Source organism: Pithys albifrons, chromosome 4 (assembly GCF_047495875.1).
Source record: "Pithys albifrons albifrons isolate INPA30051 chromosome 4, PitAlb_v1, whole genome shotgun sequence".
In the NCBI taxonomy this organism is placed as follows: domain Eukaryota; kingdom Metazoa; phylum Chordata; class Aves; order Passeriformes; family Thamnophilidae; genus Pithys; species Pithys albifrons.
In genome coordinates, this window is record NC_092461.1 from 63,838,515 (window position 1) to 63,858,056 (window position 19,542).

The 19,542-nt window shown below is 42.2% G+C and overlaps 2 protein-coding genes, 1 long non-coding RNA gene and 1 other non-coding gene across 5 annotated transcripts; 2 read left to right on the forward strand and 2 right to left on the reverse strand.

The window, feature by feature from the left end:
- The first annotated feature begins 1,762 nt into the window (after window positions 1-1,762).
- On the forward strand, window positions 1,763-12,434 carry LOC139671493 (uncharacterized). Of its 2 annotated transcripts, none has more exons than XR_011697732.1 (5): window positions 1,763-1,918; window positions 3,343-3,459; window positions 4,195-4,324; window positions 4,602-4,755; window positions 6,080-12,434. It is a non-coding gene; the product is annotated as an uncharacterized lncRNA (long non-coding RNA). The 2 variants fall into 2 exon arrangements; XR_011697731.1 differs by having other exon boundaries at window positions 6,361-12,434.
- Window positions 4,445-4,524, forward strand: LOC139671731 (small nucleolar RNA SNORD87). Its single transcript, XR_011697777.1, has one exon. It is a non-coding gene; the product is annotated as a small nucleolar RNA SNORD87 (small nucleolar RNA).
- On the reverse strand, window positions 7,294-15,714 carry MCMDC2 (minichromosome maintenance domain containing 2). The gene is made up of 12 exons (XM_071554411.1): window positions 15,581-15,714; window positions 15,360-15,490; window positions 15,207-15,266; window positions 14,702-14,897; window positions 13,618-13,740; window positions 13,350-13,457; window positions 12,193-12,321; window positions 11,440-11,671; window positions 9,534-9,739; window positions 8,624-8,790; window positions 8,114-8,287; window positions 7,294-7,440 (listed from the first exon to the last, which is right to left on the reverse strand). The coding sequence occupies exons 1-12, from the start codon at window positions 15,678-15,680 to the stop codon at window positions 7,294-7,296; spliced, it is 1,773 nt and encodes a 590-aa protein (XP_071410512.1). The 5' UTR covers window positions 15,681-15,714.
- A 1,980-nt stretch (window positions 15,715-17,694) lies between these two features.
- LOC139671431 (buccalin-like) lies at window positions 17,695-18,822 on the reverse strand. Its single transcript, XM_071554258.1, has one exon. It carries the CDS (start codon window positions 18,820-18,822, stop codon window positions 17,695-17,697), a length of 1,128 nt encoding a protein of 375 aa, XP_071410359.1.
- Window positions 18,823-19,542: the final 720 nt, after the last annotated feature.

Genomic DNA, 19,542 nt, shown 5'->3' on the forward strand with positions numbered 1-19,542 from the left:
TTATCATCTGCATGGTCTTCCCTGGCCCAGAGGTGCTGGTTACTTCACAGGCTCTTAGGCAATACACCTGAAAGGGACAGAATTCGAGAAAGGAAAAAAAATAAATAAGACAGCTCCGTGGTTTTAAAAGCTTCTTCCTTTAAATATATCTGAAAGATTCTGACTGCTTATCCATGAAATGGAGGCTCAGGTTGGATATTGGGAAGAATTTCTTCACAGAAAGGGTTGTTCGGCATTGGAACAGTCTGTCCAGGGATGTGGTGGAGTCGCCATTCCTGGAGGTGTTCAAGAAAGGACTGGATGTGTCCTTAGTGCCATGGTCCAGTTGATGAGGTAGTGCTCAGTTAAAGCTTGGACTCAGTCTTTTCCAACCTGTGATTCTTTATGCTTGGAAAATGACAATAGTAAGGGCAAAAACATAGAAAGCTATGAATGGGTGGCACAAAGAATACATCTCTGCTCAGACTCTTATCACTGTATTGCAAGATCTGTATCAGTTTCTCATTGTACATGATAATATTCTGAATTTGTAGATGCTGTCTTCTTTCTGAAGACTTCAGTTTAATTTGCAAATGACATTTAGGCAAAAAGGGGAAGCAAAAATACTAGCCAGAACAACTTTCATTAAAAAAATATGGTAAAATCTGGAGCTCTCCACCACCCCTGCAGCATTTACAACGGAGTATTTACAGTGCTTGGAAGACAGACAGAGAATCACAGCAGCAAACACTGCAGCTACTTTGTACCCACAATATTTGCAGAGATTGTGGCCACATCCGTAAGACTTTACCAGCATTTTATAGACTTAATAAAAGCCACTAAGAATATGCAGAATTACAACAGCAGTTTATCACTTGAGAGGAACTCCCCATGAGTTTCAATTTTTTTCCCCCTGAGACAGATTATTCTGCATCAGAATTTTTAAGCCTTTTCTTTCCAGAGCCAAGGGATCAGGTGAGGCAACCCAAGACCTTCCATCAGTGGGAAAGCTCTTGTCTACCAGAAATGCACATACCAGGATCACACCAGAGCCTCTAAACTAGTCCATTTAAAACACCTTTGGTTCTAGTGTCACACTTCTGGGAGCAGTTCATACCCCTGTATACTGAAATCATAGAATCATAGAATCAGTTGGGTTGGAAAAGACCTCTGAGATCATCAAGTCCAACCCTTAATCCAACCCTACTTTGACTACTAGATCATGGCACTCAGTGCCACGTCCAGTCTCACCTTAAAAACCTTCAGGGTCGAAGAATCCACCATGCCCCTGGGCAGGCCATTCCAATGCCTGACCACTCTCTCTGCAAAGAACTTCTTCCTGATATCCAACCTAAACCTCGCCTGGCAGAGCTTAAGCCCGTGCCCTCTTGTCCTACTGTTGGAGTTTGGCATTTAGCACTGGGAATACGCACGAGTTCAGCAATAAAACTACAAGGTTTACGCACTGCTATCAAAAGGTGGCATTTTTCGTGGAGTAACCTAAAAAAGTCTCGGCAAGCTCCGGTTATTATCATCACAGGTCTTCCCTCGGAGGGATGGGGCAGTCGAACTTCCCAGTGCCGCACGCAAAGCCCCTTGTTCCAGCAGGTACTAGCGCTGCTGTTCCAGCGCAGTGGCCCGCCATCCCTCCCCCCTCTTAGCCGGGGTCCCTTCTGGCACCGCCTTCCCTGTCCCTGCGCGCGCAGCCGGGAAGCGCCGCGCGCCCGCCCCGCCCCGCCCCGCCCCGCGCGCGGTCTATTTAGCGGGATGCGGCGGCGAGCACTGCCCCTTCCGCGCGCGCTGCTCCCGGGAGATCGGAGTTTCGTCTGCCGCCCGGGACTGGATGGGCGGCGGTGGCAAGGCCCTCCCGTGTTTGCCTGGCCGTGCCCCCGGAGCTCCTTTCCCCGCCGATCCCGGCGCTGCCCGTGTGCGCTGACTGGTGAGCTGTTCCTCCGTGCCTCGGCCGCTGAGTAACAGACACTGAAAGAGGGTACAAATGAACACAGGCTGAAAGAGGGGAAGGTTAGCTTAGGTATTGGAAGGAAGTTCTTTATTGTGAGGTGGGGAGGCACTGGAACAGGGAGGTTTGGATGCTCCGCCCCTGCCCGTGTTCAAAGCCATGTTGGATAAGGCCTTGAGCAGCGTGGTGTAGTGGGAGGTGTCCCTACCTGTGTCGGGACTGGAAGATGTTTGAGGTCTACCCCAAGCCGCTGGCATCCCGGGACTGCTCCCGCCCCGCCGGGATGTCCGCGCCTCCCCCCGCAGCCGCACGGCGCTGTGTCCATGGGTGCCGGAGCCCCCCGAGCTCCCTGGAACATTCCTCAGCGTGGCAGGCCACGCACGTGCCCCCCTGGACGGCAGAGCAATTCCTGGGCTTTTCAGAGCAATGAGAAACTCCGATCTTTTTAGAGGAAATAGAAATGCCCCCAACTTTTAATGTGAGAAATCCCCCCTTGGCAGGCGAGAGCAATGGCTTTAACCTCAAGAATTGCAGGGATGGTTTGCTGGCGCTTTTCTAGACAGTCAAAGGATTGAAGGAGCAGTGATTGTCAGGCTGTTGTGGCCGTGCCTGTGCCTGGGTGGCTCAACTCAGGCTGACGCTCCAGCCTCACAGGCTTCCCAGGGAAGTGTCTGTGGCGTGTGACACTGAGATGCGCCTCATTAGTGTGTGCCACTCCCCTGGCAAAGCCGCGGTGGTTACTTTGAGCTGTCCCTTGCCTCATCAAGTCTTAAAAGGAGTGACAGATTGGACATTTGAAGACACTTGTTTTGCTGACAGATCGTTTCATCAGCAAATGCATGTCCTAATTCTAAAGATAAATTACCTTCTTTTTCCTTTAGGGAGTTTGGCAAGTGTCGTGTGGTGACCCTGAGCGAGCCCTTTTTGAGTTGTAGGCACAGCTCCAAACTGGTGGGTTGTGGCAGGGACAGGGCCCCAGGGGGCTCAGCAACCTCTGGGGTAATCCTCTTCTGCCAGGATTGCAGTGCAAGCACTGACTTCAATGCAACTGGTGGTGAAAAACCCCTTCAGTTTGTCCCCCAGAGTGTGGCACATGAACTGGGGTTAAAGGCTGTAACCTGCCAGGCTGCTCCTCTCCCCAGCCGTGGCTCCTCATTAGGAGCAGTGTGCTTGTCCTGCAGTCAGTCACTCCTTTCACTACAGCTTGCTTTAGGAAAATGGTCACACCTCTGCTCAACCTTGATCTTGGCTGGTGCTCTCGGTAGTTTTCTCCCCAGGTAATTACAGAGCATGAGGTTGGTATTTCTTTGACTGGCTTACTGTCCTCAAGGAAGTGCTAGTGCTTTCTGCTGCTGGCTCAGCAACGGAACACTAAATCCAACAGCTTTATTTCATTGTTTTAGGCAGCAAGTGAAGTTCAAGATGAGTTTATTACTGGCTTCGGGAATCTTCAATCCAGACTCTGCCTCGCTGTTGCCTTGCAAGCAGAAAGACATCACGTGAATTCTGGAGCTACAGAAGTAAATATTTCTTACTGTACTTAAAGATGTTGAGAGAAGCATCTAGACCTAGAGTTCTGAAACTGTTTAATGTAATTCTCTTACAGCTGGAACAGGGAGGAATCTGTAAGACTTGCTCCCCAGAATAAAATAGGTGCAATCCAATAATCCTGAAGGTGTCAGAGAGTTTTGTAATAGTATCAGAGAAATCTCATTTTTAACTGGGGAGAGAAACATAAGTTCTGATTTGAAAAATTACCAGGTGCTAGTTGGAAGTGAGAGACTGAAGTGAAGAACAGTGTGTTCAGATCACCACCCTTGGCACTACCAGTGTCAGTTTTGGAATGTATTCCAAAGGGAAAAGTGACTATGGTGGTGAACTTTATCTCTAGAAAGATGCTTGCTTCTTGGGAATTGAATGCAACAACCTGCATTTTTGTGCCCAAAGAGAGGGTTTTTCCCCCTGTTGTTTCTGGCTATACTGAATCTGTTCTGTGCTTAGCAGTTGTAACCCAGGGTCAGCTTCAGTTTACAGAAGCCCAAGCCTTGAGACAGACGTAACCAAGTCCCTTGTATTTGATAAATGGAAGAAGCAACACCAGGCAGGAACCTGCTGGCATAATGATGATGACCCTTTGCCGTTTACCCAACTGAATGTTGTGATGAGCAGTGCTGTATCTGATGTGCCAGCTAATTACAGAATTTTTACAGTTAGATTTGCTTCCATCATTTCTGATTTGATTTATTCTTTTAAAGGTTCTATGACATCAGATGTCCACCCCCACTGTCTTCCAGCCTTGTGTATGCATACAGAGCCAACAGTAGAGTCCGCCACTACTCCTCCAATTTTTTTTTTTTGAGAGATCATGGGAAAGGCTGGGGAGAGGTAAGGATAAAAAGTTCTGCTCTTTTAGCAGATTTTTTTTTTCTTAAGGATATACATTTCTTAGTATGGCTTCTCAAAACTAGTGATTTATAAGGGAATTCTATTTCAGTCGATTATTTTGCTGGCATAATGATGAGAACCTTTGCCGTTTACCCATCTGAATGGTTTTTGATGTGTATTTTTGAATCTGAAATGCCAGTGAAGATAATAACTGTGTATAAGATTGATTAAGGGTACAGAAAACTAACTTTTTTTAAAAAAGTATTATTGTTCCTAGCTTGAAAACAGCAGCCTGGAATATGGAGTTCTAATGCACCTGGAAATGCTTCCATGGCCCTTCCTGCTCCTAAGAAATACCACTTGACTCAATAATATGGCAGGGAAGTAGCTGTTCACTGAAAATGGCTGAACAATCCTGGAATGAAGTTCAGGTGAGAGTGTCAGTCTCGAAGTGGCCTCGTGGGCACTCTTAGAGCCTACTATGAATATGAGTGTATCAAATAAATGAATCAAAAGAGGATAAAGCAAGGGTTAGTACATGTAGGAAAGCTTGTGTTAGCTTGTCAAAATGAGTATTTACCATGTGGGTATGAATAAAGTTTTGAATTTCTGTTTTCAGTGACTGTTGAGTGTATAGGAGCAGTAGCACTGTGACCCTGTTTGAGGCATCCTAGGTAGGATTCACACAACCCTTGGATATTCAGCTTGTCCAGATTTGACAGGAAGTCTGTGCAATTTTACTGCTGCTTTTTTATTTAACGTGTATCTCTTGGATTTAAAACTTGCTGAGGATTATGTCTAGAGCTTCCTTACTAGGAAGATGAAATATAGGAAAGCCTTTAGTTGGGGAAGTACCCTGTGCCTCAGACATCTCATCTTCTACCACACCATTCTTCCCACCTGTTTTTGCAGTGAGGTGGAGTTGAACTCACTGTGTTCCTGCCTACCAGCTTGTGTAATAACATTATTTTTCACCTCCTGTAGCATTCTACTGTCCCTGGCAGTCTATATAAAATAATATGGAAACACTGGCTTTTAGTGGGTCTGTTAGTTTGGTTGATTTTTTTGGCAGGAGCACAGTGGCAACCTTGTCTAATACTATGTTGCTGTAATGTGAAAAAAGACACAGAACATGAAGCAACATGGAGATACTTTTATACACTTCAGAATTTATACAGCATGAGTACATAAAGTTGGCTTAAGCTAGGAAAAGAAGAGTTTTAATGTACTTAAAACTGCTTAACCCTGTGGGTGATACATTTGAAAAGAAGCAACAAGAAAAACCACAGCATTCCTGTAGTTGAAATGCCACATTAGATTCTGAACTTGGGATTTAAATTTTAGTTTTAGTCTTATTGAAAATCCTGCTTACTCATCCTTTAACTGTGAATAAGCAGTAGTAGCCAAAAAGAGAAGTTCTGATTGTGGCTATATTCTGGAGCCATGGCCTCCCATGATGAAGACAGCTCCTGCCTTCAAAGAACAGTCAGAAAACTTGCAATTCCAGTCCTGTCACCTGTGCTTTATTCCTTAGTAAAATAGCACTGAACTGTCTTATACAACTTATAAGTTTTTAGTGGTTTTGTATTTCTAACTCAATAAAATAGTCTCTCAAAAAGCCAAAGCCTCAGGCTTTACTCCAGAGTGGAGATTTTACTCTTCATTAGTGTTAATGTGAATTCCTGGGCCATATGCAGCAACAAACTTCAGCAGCTGGTGGTGACACTGCATGAGGTAAATATCTCTCTGTTGCAGGGAGTTTTCATCACTGAGGTCAAATGGAAATACAGAATTTGGTGCTACGCATAATGCAGATGTGCCTGTGCAAAGAAGAAATCAAGACTTAGGCTGAAAGATGTGAAACATTTTTTGCCAGCACTTTGGGGGCAGGGGGAAAAACCCTGTGACAGATTACATAGTAATGCAGTCTTCTCTGTCACCATTTTTAAGTGTTAGATCATAATTCTTAACCTTGTTTCCACATCTGTATGTGAAAAAAGTGACTGATGTTTGATAAACAAACCTTTTGTTTTCAGCTTCCCCGGGGAGGAAAATCTGTCCTTACTTTAACCCGGAGCAGTGTTAGAGGAGTGATGCCTCAAAACAGCCCGCCTGAAGGACAGGCTTGGTCCTGGTCTGTTGCCTAATTATGTGGAACACTGAGACTCAGCAGGGAAGCCAGCTGACAGACTGTTCTAATACCAGTTTTCAACAGGGGAAATTCTGGATTTTGATTGGAAGTGAGCTATTACTGCAGTCAATTGATATAAAGTTTTTTCAGAATAACAAACATGAATAGACTAAAGACTGAGCTGCAATATTTACCATGTTTTAGGGTAAGAGATGACTCAAATAACAAGATGGCAATCAATGCATCTTCCTTAAGTACTGTCTGTCTTAAACTTAGCTTGGTATGAGCCTTAGACAGTGAAATCCTAAGAGATCAATATAAACATGTCAGAAATAAAAAAAACTGCAGAAGTGAACGCAATGAGTATTGCCTTGTTTCAAGCAGTTGTGTTACTCAAAAGTTAACACTGAAGTGTTTTCATATTTCAGCTGTACAGTTATACTTACCACTGACAAAATACATACTATGCATTATGTTTTGCTATGAAAACAGTAGAAGCTGGCATATTATCTATTTTTAATACTTGTTTTGCTCCCATAATAAAGGTGTGGATATTTAAATCCCATTTTTGTTTTTCTAGATAGCTTTAATAATGACACTTGTTTTGCAAATCCCTGTAGGTTTATTTTTTGCCTGGAGAAGTTCTTTGAACTTCGGTTTCTTTTGGCAGCATCACTATATAAAATAAATAACATTCATAAACCATAAATAAGATTCTTTATGCTTGACTTTCCAAAACCTAAGAGTCTTATCTAGGTTTTTATTAGACAAGCTCTTGACCAGATTAGCATAATTTCTCTTTGAACATAGGTGTTTGCCTTACTATGAAAAGCAGGACTCACAGAATTTTTAGTGCAGGTGCTGATAAAGTTGATCCATGAATGGAGTCTCTTCTCACCCTGCGACTTGCAAGATAGTAGCCCTGAATGAGGTTTTCTGCTTCTGAACTCAGTTCAACATGAAGGTTCTTAGCAAACAAAATAAACTGGAGAGAGGGTACACATTTTAAATATTTAACTGTAAAAAAAGAATTCACATTTTTCTCACATTTTACTATATCAGTGGCATAGTCATACAGGCTGGACAGTATTCTAAAAACTATTGGTAGAAAACAAAGACTATTTGGCAATACTGAAAAAGGAAAATATTAAGGATAGTAAGGATAGATCTTGGATAATAAACAGAATCATAGAATGGTTTGGATCAGAAGGGATCATCTAGTTCCAACTCCTCTGCCGTGGGCAGGGACACCTTTCACTAGAACTGGTTGCTCAGAGCCCCATCCAGTCTGGCCTTAAACACTGTCAGGGAATCATCTGTTAATTATACTACAGATATTGACAGTTTATTTAGTATAGAACATTAACTATACTCCTGATCATAAATTTTCTGGTCAAAAGTAGGTGTAGAAGATCTGTTCTCATATGAATGTTACCCTAGTATATTTTCCAGAGACATAAACTGAATTTATTATGCTGACCCTGTTAAAGAACTGAAGCTGCTTCTTTGATAATCCTGTGAGTGCCAGGGGGGAAAGGACAGAAAGTGAATATAAAAAAGAAGTAATCAGACTATGCAGAGAGAACATTCTGATGCCAAAACCAGTATGATACTTCCTAATATAATACAGTTCTAAATTACTGTGTATAATCAGTTACCTCCTCATAATCCTGAGTTCTGAACTGCTTTGAGACTTTGTACAGCATGGCTTCAGGATTAATGGCTTTTTTCAAGATATGGTGTACAAGAGAAGATTGTTGATAGAAAGGAAACTCATTGTATATCAAGAGCCCAAAAACATCTACAAGGTTAGCTGGAATCAAACTCATGTCCTAATAAGAAGACCCAGAAAAAGAAAACAATTACTATTTTAGACTTTTAACTTGTAGAAACATTGCAGTGTTTTCCATGGGAAAAATTCAATATCCATTTATACTGCAAGATTATATAATGAATTATCTATAACACTTAGTAAAATTTTGTTTCAGTGATCCCTACTTTTAGGAAAGCTACCTCATTTTAGAAGATACACAATTTAAAGTCACTTCAGTTGTGATTTTTTTTTTAAATACTAACAAGTTCAATTGTTTTCATTGTTAAGTTGAAATAATGATAAACACAAATGGCAGCTATAGTACAGTTCTGTCATAACAAGACATGTGCTTTACCATCTGTCCAATCAAAAAATTATCTTTTTGTATATGTTTCTTGGAGGAAGAATCCACATCAACAAAAGACCAAAAATTGGTCTGAACTGAAATAGTAACTTGTTGGTCAGCTTCTTCTCCGTACTTCTTCCCAGGAATGAATACTGTTGTTGTTCTGCTCTCTAGCACTAGGGTAAGACAAAGCTCATCAGTTACATGATCGATTTAGCTTACCTATAAATTCTGGTACCACACACTGAAGCCAGTCATGATTATGATTTCACAGAATCATGGAATATGCTGAGTTGGAAGGGATCCACAAGGATCATCAAATCCAACTCCTGGCCCAGTTCAGGACACCTCAAGAGTGACACCAGAGAGTATTGTCCAAACACTTCTTGATCTCTGTCAGCCTTAGTGCTGTGCCCACTCCCCTGGGGAACCTGTTCCAGTGCCCAGCCACCCTTTGGGTGAAGAACCTCTTTCTATTATCCAACCTAAACATCCCCTGACGTAACTTCAGGCCATTCCCTTGGGTCCTGTCACTGGTCACCACAGAGGAGGGATCAGTGTCTGTCCCTCCTCTTTCCCTCACAAGGAAATAGACTGCAAATGAGGTCTCCCCCCAGTCTCCTCCAGGCTGAACGACCAAGTGAACTCAGCTGCTCCTCGTACAGCTTCCCCTCCAGCCCTTTCATCATCCTTGTTGCCCTCATTTCAGTGAATTGTCATGATTAATGATCTCTCTAGTGTAGCAAATACAAGTTTACAGGACCTTGGCTTTTTTGTCCTTGTTTCTTACAGAGACTCATAAGAAATATATTACAGATTTTTGCAGCAATTGAGGGCCATAAGATGGGGAACAAACCTAGCAGTGAATTTGCTTGTTTGTGTAGTTCTGTCTCCCCATCTGTTAGAGGTGAGAGATTACCAGATTGTAGAAGTTCAAGTTTATCCTTTTTATATGAAGATAGGTCTCCTATGTAACAGATGCCACCCTTGGCCAGCACAGTGCTGCAAGCCTGAATACTGGCACTTCCAGTTCCATGTTTATCTTTGGACACAGAAGGAAAAATTTCACTAGAAGGTGGGTGTCGTATGCCACGAGGCAGCAGGCGTAAGCTGTAATTCAGAAGCCTGTAGGATTAACAATTCTGTCAGTCATAAATTGTTACTGTTCACTTTTAAAAAAAATACCATACTTAATATATATAAATATCATTATAAAGCATTAAGACTCACTTAGAAACAACAACAAAAAACCATGCAACTGGTGTCAAAATGAAATGTTTAACTTTGAATGCAAGGTAGAGCTCCAAAGCCTTCTCTTCAACAGCTGCCAACAGGACTCTATTTCTTATGGATTGAACATGAGGCAAATAATGGCTTGCAGTGTAATTTCTAGGAAGTCAAAGATGTCTCATAATTTAACCCCATATTGTTAACTCCTCTTTCTGTTCTAGAGATACTTTTCCAGTGGTTTAAAAAGTTGGAGGATCAGTAATCCTGGCCCCCTGGGAAAAATGAAAAGGCTGGAATTCGTAAGCTCTGCCTTCTTGGCTTACACCCCCAACCCCAATTATTTTGAAAAAAGAAGGTATAGAATATCTTTTTCATCCCCTGTACTATGTTCCTTGGCCCAGAGAGGCTGCAAATTGTCTGGTTCCACAGTAAAAAGTTCCTAATGATTTTAAGCTGTCAGAGCATGGTTTATCCTACTGTTAATACCTGGGAGAAAATTACTAAGTAATATTAGTGAGTATTAGTAAATACCAACAGTAATATGATGTAGGAAATGCCTACTGTGACAGGCTGCTGACAATAAAATACTGTGCACATGCAAGACAGTACAAATTACAATACTGGTCAAGGTTTACAGTGTGCAACTGTTAATATTAACCAGATGTTTTGATTCTTAAAGCACTGAACTCCTGTTTTTCCTATAAAACCCTACTCTAAGCCTGAGCGAAAAAGAAATCTTGCAGCCCACATTTTTTAAATTTGATCTAATGTGTACAGCTAAGTTTTCTAATGGTCAAAGTGGTTTCTTTTCCCCCAATATAAAATAGTGATGTTAAAGAACTTCCAAATGAAAGGTAAAATTCAAAGATCTTTTTGAAAAATAAAAGTGAAGTTCTCTTTTGAGCTTGGGAAGGTGAAAACAGTTTAGTTTAACAAATGAAACTTTAAAGCTGAGCATGTTGTACTTTTCTGTAGTGTATATAAAATTGTGTTAACAGTTTATAGTGGTATTAAGAGATAAATATGCAAAATGGATAAATACAGAAAAATGTTTAGCTAAAGGCAACAATAACTGGATTTATGGTCTATGTGTACAGATGTGTGTGACTTCTGATACCTTATCAGTAGGTTATTATGAAAAGAGAAAAAAGTGAGTATTGATTTACACACGGCTTATTAACTGAAAATGCCGATGGCTGGGAATTGGTGATGAAAAGGCTTCAAATGACACAAAATTTGACAAGTTGAACCCTTTGGTTTTTATCATTACCAGCTTCTGGGACAGTCTTCAGTTTTGATTTTAAAAGAATGTTTTGTTTGAGCTCTGGTACACAGTGCTAGTGCTAAATTCTTACTGCTATCATTATAAGACTGTTAAGAGGGTTTATTATTAGTGAAGTTCTGATCTAGATTTATCACTCAAAAGAAATAAAATTGTCCCAGGGAAAAAATTGGGTATTTTTACTAAGTTGGAGCCATGTATATTTCTTTTAATATATAATCTCTAGCTTTTCTTCTCAGACTTTTCATCCTGTTAATCTTTAAAAATGCTAATTTTAGATTTTATTTGTGTGAAAAATAAGGAATTTCTTTACCTATCAATTACTAGTGTGTCACTTGTCACAACCAACAGATCCAGATAATCTGCATTTTCTTTTTCACATGTCTGTACTAGACTCAGCAATATTGCAAGTTTAAGAGTATTGTAGGTGCCTGGTGGAACAACTTGAGAAGCAAAGATGTTGGCCAGGACAGCAGGAAACCTCCAGTATGAACTTGAAGTCAATGAGAGCAGATACTTAAAATTGTCACTGACAAAAGCAGGACCTGATGGAAACAAAGTACAGTTTAACACATACATAAAAGAAACCTATGCAGGTGTATTAGAACAAATCACTACTTAATTCTAGTCTTGCAACAAGACTTAAAAAGAATGAGTATGTTTCTGTACTAAGCATAAATTCAGAATGTGTATATCTGACACTTAATTGTACTACTAAAAAGGTTGCAGACACGATCTGCTAAAATTGCTGGAATTGGAGGGGAATAACAAACTGAAATATCAGGTTCATTTGAATTATTTCAAAGTACTTTCTGAGGACAGGAGAAGTTGGAAAGAGAAGTTGAAGAACTGCAATAAGTAATTAGGTAGTTTCCCAATGCATGGGAAGTGTGCAAAAGCAGATATGCTCAAATAATAGCAAGTACACATTTCAGACTGCAAGAGGAAAGTCCCCAAGTGGTTTTGTAATCTGGACCTCTAGGGAATAGAAAACTTCACCAGTTCTTAAGATTTTGTTCTAGGTTTTTCAACTTTTTTCAGTTAATTTTTAGTGGAACTTTCTTACCCTTTGTCTTACAGAGCTGTACACTATTCACTTCTATACATGCAGTAGCTTGCAGCCCATTTTGTACACAAGCTGGAATTCCTATAATCCTGTAGTGGTTTCCTATTGTCATTTTATTGGCCAGTTCATCTAGAAATAAATAAAAACAAAAAGGGGGTAGGGGGAAACAGTCCTGCAGCTAAGTTTTAAAAATGTGGTCAGAAAACTTCCTCATGTTCTGACTATGTGATTTTATGATTTAACATCAGCAGAAAACAACAGCTGGATGCCAGACTGACCCCAACTGACTAGAATAAAATGAAGCAAACAATTCTAATGAATTAGTGGAAAAGGTAAGGAAGGAAGGCACACTGGGAGAGGAAAAATATATTCCTGATAAAGAAAGTGGATGATGCATTTAGTTCTACATTGAAAAGAAAATGGACAGTTGATTGTGAGTGTGTTTCTACTTGGAAACTTCTGGCAACACCATTATCAGTTGCTGTTCCATAAAATGTCAGAGAAAAATTCCCCAACACAATAAAGAGGAGATACAGATTACACAAGTTTGAAAAAGATACACAAATGGCTTTGTGAACCTTAGTATTTGTGTGCTTCTTTAAAAAAAATTCCATTTGTTTTTTTGAAGTGAGAATTAGGTCCAACCAAATATGAAGCAGCCTGAGACACTGCCCAGCCTCACTGATCACTGAAGCCAGAGGAAATTTAATGCATGCAACTCACAGTATCTCACCCACAGACTGTTTTTAGTAGTAGTTATGTAGTGGTTGTAGAAGCCAAAAATCCTGATGGAATGTGGAAAAGAGCTGGATTGAAGAAGGATGTTAAAAATGCATGAAGTTAGTACAGAACAGCATGACCAAAGGAAGTAGGAAGGAGGAAAAAAGCGACAGAAGGTGACAGTGCTGAGCTGGCCAGATTTTCTTTAAATGGAGGGAAAGAAGTGTACACAAGGGTTTTGCTGTGTGCACTCTGCGATCACCTGTGCAGACCTGGCTGATTTTAATAAAACTGGGGAGCAGGGGGAGCCTGAATAAGTGCAATATAAACTAACTTCTGCCATTTTATCCAGAGAAATGGAGCTATAAGTAAAATGTGAAGGATTATTACAGTTCAATTCTGAAACATTTTTGACAAAACTCCGAAATTCAACTTACCTCTCAAGAAAACTGTAAGTGCCTGAATCCTAAAATGTGATTTGTCATTGGAATATCCTTTCAAAGCATTCAGAACTTTAACATCAATCATTTCAACTATTTGCTTATCTTTCAAAAAAAAAAAGGCAAAGAAAAGAGTTAGTTCTCTTAAATATTTTTTTAAATTACTAGTTTATCTTGGAGCTTTTTCCATGTAACTGTTTGCTTATTGTGTAACAGAAGTAGGAAAGTGTCATCACATTTGAAAATAGGATTACATAGATCCTACCACCAAGTACTCTAAATTTCATGTCTTCCTGCAGTGGTGAAGAACACAAGCTACACACAAAATCAGTCCTCACTGTGGCTGACTCTGTAGCTCCAGGACAATGCACTCTGATGTACCTAAACCCTAAAAAAGAAGTAATAATTTACCAAACATTTAGAGGCCATAGCTTTAGTTTTAAATTTCTCATCAAGGACAGAAGCGATTAAAATACTGGACGGTGCAATTCCAGATTTATCATGTGTTTCTTCGGATGAACCTCCCTCCATTCATATATGCTGCCTCTGCTAAAATGATGCAGATCATTTATTGTGGATTGACCACGAGATGGCAGAATTTCCTACTGCACATTCCCAAGCACTCAGTTTGGCCAGGCTTTCTGAGGAGTGAGCCACTACGGCTTCTGCCCGGCGTGGGAATGACATGGGATATGGATAGTCATTACTGGAGGTACGTGCCCTCATAAAGATATCTGTATGATTTATTCTGCAGTCTCCAAACTCTGGGATTTAGCATCTTGCTTATAACTGAATGGTCTCTGTTAGAGGAGCCAAACAAAACAGCCATAAAAACACTTAAGGCCTCCCCCTGCAATGGTACAAGCAGTTCAACAATATTGTTCAGCGAAGTAGTTGCACAGAAGTCAGCTACTCGTTAAAGCAAACTTGTTCTATGCTAGAGGCTTTTGGCAGCCACTTAAGCATTCCTTGTTGTTCTGGGGTATTGCATGTTGTTCTGGGGTATTTTTATGTAATCAGAAACAGAGTTTCCAAGGGAAAAGGTATTTTACTGGTTTAGCTTTTTTACTTTGAAATATTTTGGCAACATATCTTTTCCCATATGAACTATCTTCAGCATTAGGAAAAGGGATTGGTGACATATTTATGCTCCTGACATTTAATAATGCTGAGAAAGATCCACTTCTTTCAATTAATAAAAATCCTGCCATGCTTATTACAAAAATATGCACAATAAAACTATAGAGGAAAATACCTTTTTTATGTTAGGTTTTTAATATCTTGTTACCAAATTTATTACAGAGCTTTTGTGATAGTACTGATTTACTTGTTTTTTGGTTTTTTCCTACCTTCAGAGAATGGACAGGTTTCCTCAGTACAAAGAAATCTTGCTCCTTGTGTGTATTTTGTTACAGTTCCCATTGTAATCACTATTCCTTCAGACATATAAAATCTTGGAGATGTGTAATTAAAGGGATATGCAGAAAGGCTCAGGACATAACTTGGTAAAGGTGGCAAATGTGTTGGTTTCAGCAAGATACTGATCTAGCAAAAGATATAATTGCATTAATATCATAAAAATATATTTTTATTTAAAACTGCTTTACTTTCCATGCACAAACACACATGATGCATAACTATTAAAAATGCAGAAACAGATGACGAGTAATTAGGTTTCGTATTAATTATCTCCAAATTCTTGCAATATGGCTGTGTGAGACTTTCAGCTATTTTTAATTACAAATAATGCTACAGCCAAAGGGAAAATGAAAACTTCATACAAAAATATTTGTTGATACTTCATTTTACTTTGAAGATTTAAGATCTAAATGGAGAAAAACAATGCAGACTCACCTGGGCCTCTGTCTGCAATTGTTCAATTAGTGATAATGTCTTAATAGCTATGAAGCATACCTGTGACAGAAAAGCAACTTCATTTAGAAAGGAAAATCTTGTTAAAATATAGAAGCCATACTTTTGTCTACTCATCTACAAATATACACTTACTGACTGAAAAATCTGTGCAGCTTGTAGGGGATTATGAAGAATATAATTTCCAAGAGTTGCATCCAGTTCAGCAATGTCAGAAGGATTTATAGAAATAATGAAACGATAAATAGCATAACTTTGTTTTGAGTCTGCAGGAGCAAAAAGTATCTTAAATCAAAATAACAGATTTATGTATCAACATTATGTATCAATTTAACAGACTGTGTATTGAGTAATACCATTATATTTTTTGCAATCGTGCACAAATTTCTGAAGACCACCACTTCTGTCAAGGTAAACAAGGGCAACTTCCCTCATTTTCTGTATTTCAGGATCCATCTTCCAAGATCTTTGCACTCTTTCTCAAACTGTGGCTGTAGACTGTGAAAAAATGATGTTAGAACTGGCCATGTAATACTAATACTATGGGTATATATTAGCCAATCCACACAAAATTAGTCTTTTTTTTCAAACTATACAGTTCTTTAAGGATTTTGAAAATTCAGTGGAAAGTTCTTTCCAAGGGCTGAAGCATATTCTGTTCCTAGAGTAAATTTCTGAAGAATGGTCTAATGTTGTTTTGGGTTTTTCTCCTTGGTGAATTATTTCTAATTCCCTAATCCATGAAATTAAAGCTTGGTTTTAATTTAACCTCCCCTGCATATTTTATAGGTATAATCGCCCTATCCAAAGTACAACTTAATATTTTATCTCCCTTATTTAAGAAGTCTGTCACAGCTGTTAAAAGTGTGAAATTGGGAAACACCTTTTCTTTAAAATCTGACTTTCCTATTCTGCTCTTACCTCCTGTAGCACTCACTTAAGGTGCTGATCTTGGAAACACCTATTTCCATCCATGTACACGTAAGAACTATTTTCATTCCCACAAACAAAACTTACACAACTACAGTTTTGTTTTGGAGGCTGACCATGCTCTTCAGTGCTGGTTTTGCTGTGTATTTCCCACAGCCCTACCTTTCTTTTTTCTTTAAAGAGTAGAGTCTCATAGCATGAAGCATTATTTTGCAGAATTTAGAAGAATTACTAAGGCCAAAATACGGTATTTTTATATATGCATCTGGTTTACTGTCTTACAGATTTTGTTCTGCAAAGTGTCCTTTGTCCTCTCTGTAGATGAATATGATGAATAGATATGAAACGCCACTCCAATCCTCAAAAATAAGATTTAGCTTCCTGGGAAAGGATAGGACACAGGATTACTGAGATGATGAGGAATCAAAGCTCACAGCATATGAAAGACCCCCTGAAGGAATTCACAGAAGTGGCTTCAGGAGGACAAAGAGATTGACATCTGAGGGAGGACTAACTGGATTCCAGCACATCACTACATCCTGAGAATTGTATGCTGAGGGCTGGGATGTGTTTACTGCCTGAAGTAACAAACTATTAGCACTAATTGAAAGACAATTTATAACAGGGATTTTATTTTTCCCCCGTTGCTTTAGGATTACTCTTGCACAAAATTTCAGCAAGGAGGGATTAAACACACACACACACACAAATACACACATAGATCCCCTGTATCTCCCTGCCCCCTGTGATCCCAGCCTGGAAAGACAGGGCATCAAACCCAACTAGGAAGGATTATCATAGAATCCATTGGGTTGGAAAAGACCTCCGAGATCATCAAGTCCAACCCTTGGTCCAACCCCAGTCCATTTACTAGATCATGGCACTCAGTGCCACATCCAACCTCAGTTTAGAAACCTCCAGGGATGGTGAATCCACCACCTCTCTGGGCAGCCCATTCCAATGCCTGATTACTCTCTGTAAAGAATTTTTTTCTGATCTCCAACTTAAATTTCCCCTGGCAGAGCTTAAGCCCTTGCCCCCTTGTCCTATTGCTGAGTGCCTGGGAGAAGAGACCAACCCCCAGCTGGCTAGAACTTCCCTTCAGATAATGCTATGGCCCCACTCTGTGCCCTGAACAGTTTTCACTTAAAACAAATAAATCCTGACCATCCTCACTGCCAGGGTGACCTGTTCACCAGTGTCCCCACAGCCAGCTAACCCTGCCTTGGCACTTGGCACATCCTCTCCCGCCTGGCTTCGGGCTCCTGATGCAATTCCTCACAGGATGCTCCACCAGAGCATTCTCCAAGCTTCCTATGCCACCTCCTCAGCACTGCAGTGCCTGTGCACAAGCCAAGGCCTCGGGGAAGACAAACCCAAGCCCATCCCACATCCACAGATGTCCCAAGCCCGTCCCACGCCCACGGGTGCCACCAGAGGTGGTGGCTGCGGGCTTCGGGCACCCGTGGGCGTGGGACGGGCTTGGGTTTGCCTTCCCTGAGGGCACCGGGAGCTTACAAAATGCTGAAACACAACGTGTTTATAAACCCCTTTTCTTCCATTCATACCGAGTATTTAACCGCCCATTCGGTGCCCATTCTGTATCCCTCAGCCCCATCTCCCCCGTGTCCCTCAGCCCATCCGTTTCCCTCAGCCCCATCTCCCCCGTGTCCCTCAGCCCATCCGTTTCCCTCAGCCCCATCTCCCCCGTGTCCCTCAGCCCATCCGTTTCCCTCAGCCCCATCTCCCCCGTGTCCCTCAGCCCACCCGTTTCCCTCAGCCCCATCTCCCCCGTGTCCCTCAGCCCATCCGTTTCCCTCAGCCCCATCTCCCCCGTGTCCCTCAGCCCATCCGTTTCCCTCAGCCCCATCTCCCCCGTGTCCCTCAGCCCATCCGTTTCCCTCAGCCCCATCTCCCCCGTGTCCCTCAGCCCATCCGTTTCCCTCAGCCCCATCTCCCCCGTGTCCCTCAGCCCACCCGTTTCCCTCAGCCCCATCTCCCCCGTGTCCCTCAGCCCATCCGTTTCCCTCAGCCCCATCTCCCCCGTGTCCCTCAGCCCATCCGTTTCCCTCAGCCCCATCTCCCCCGTGTCCCTCAGCCCATCCGTTTCCCTCAGCCCCATCTCCCCCGTGTCCCTCAGCCCATCCGTTTCCCTCAGCCCCATCTCCCCCGTGTCCCTCAGCCCATCCGTTTCCCTCAGCCCCATCTCCCCCGTGTCCCTCAGCCCATCCGTTTCCCTCAGCCCCATCTCCCCCGTGTCCCTCAGCCCATCCGTTTCCCTCAGCCCCATCTCCCCCGTGTCCCTCAGCCCATCCGTTTCCCTCAGCCCCATCTCCCCCGTGTCCCTCAGCCCATCCGTTTCCCTCAGCCCCATCTCCCCCGTGTCCCTCAGCCCATCCGTTTCCCTCAGCCCCATCTCCCCCGTGTCCCTCAGCCCATCCGTTTCCCTCAGCCCCATCTCCCCCGTGTCCCTCAGCCCATCCGTTTCCCTCAGCCCCATCTCCCCCGTGTCCCTCAGCCCATCCGTTTCCCTCAGCCCCATCTCCCCCGTGTCCCTCAGCCCATCCGTTTCCCTCAGCCCCATCTCCCCCGTGTCCCTCAGCCCATCCGTTTCCCTCAGCCCCATCTCCCCCGTGTCCCTCAGCCCATCCATTTCCCTCAGCCCCATCCCCCGTGTCCCTCAGCCCCATCTTGCCCCGGACAGCCCGGCTCCCTCCCGGGTACCTCGCCATTCCTCAGCCCCACAGCAAAGGGCCTGCTCCTCCCGGGCTGTCCGGGTCCTCCCTCTGGAAGGGAGGAACAATCCCGGGAGGCGCAATCCCGGGAGGAACAATCTCTTCCACCACAGACAGGCAACCCCCCGCATTACCCACAAAAAGGCAAACTCCACCTCTCTTACTTACCTGCCGAAACAGGCAGGGAGTACCCAAGGTGGTTCCCGTGCAGGTTCAATCTCCCCTTCCAGACGTCACTTTTTAGCTCAGCCCTGCAAGAAGGGGCTGTGAACACTCCAACCCAGCTGTGTTACTTTGGAAGGCATCCTTTGTGGGACGTGGAGATGTAGAACAAGAGCACCAGGTACAGAAGTACTGTGAGGCTTTATTGCCTGATGTTGTACCTGTTAACCTTTGGAAGTCCTGATTCAAGGAACTTAAGTATTGCAAGTGATGTGCTGAACACATTCGCACCTCACCAAAAAGGCAAAGTCTGCTGAAGGAAAAAGCTTAATAAGCAATTATTAAGTTGCTTTCCCATAAATAACTTCAACTACCACTGTCACACTGTTTTCTTAAAGCAAAAAATAAAAGAACCCCCAAAATATGTGACAAAAAAAAAACCCTCACCCTGTCAGGCAGCTAAGTATGGACATCTTGGAAACACAAGATGA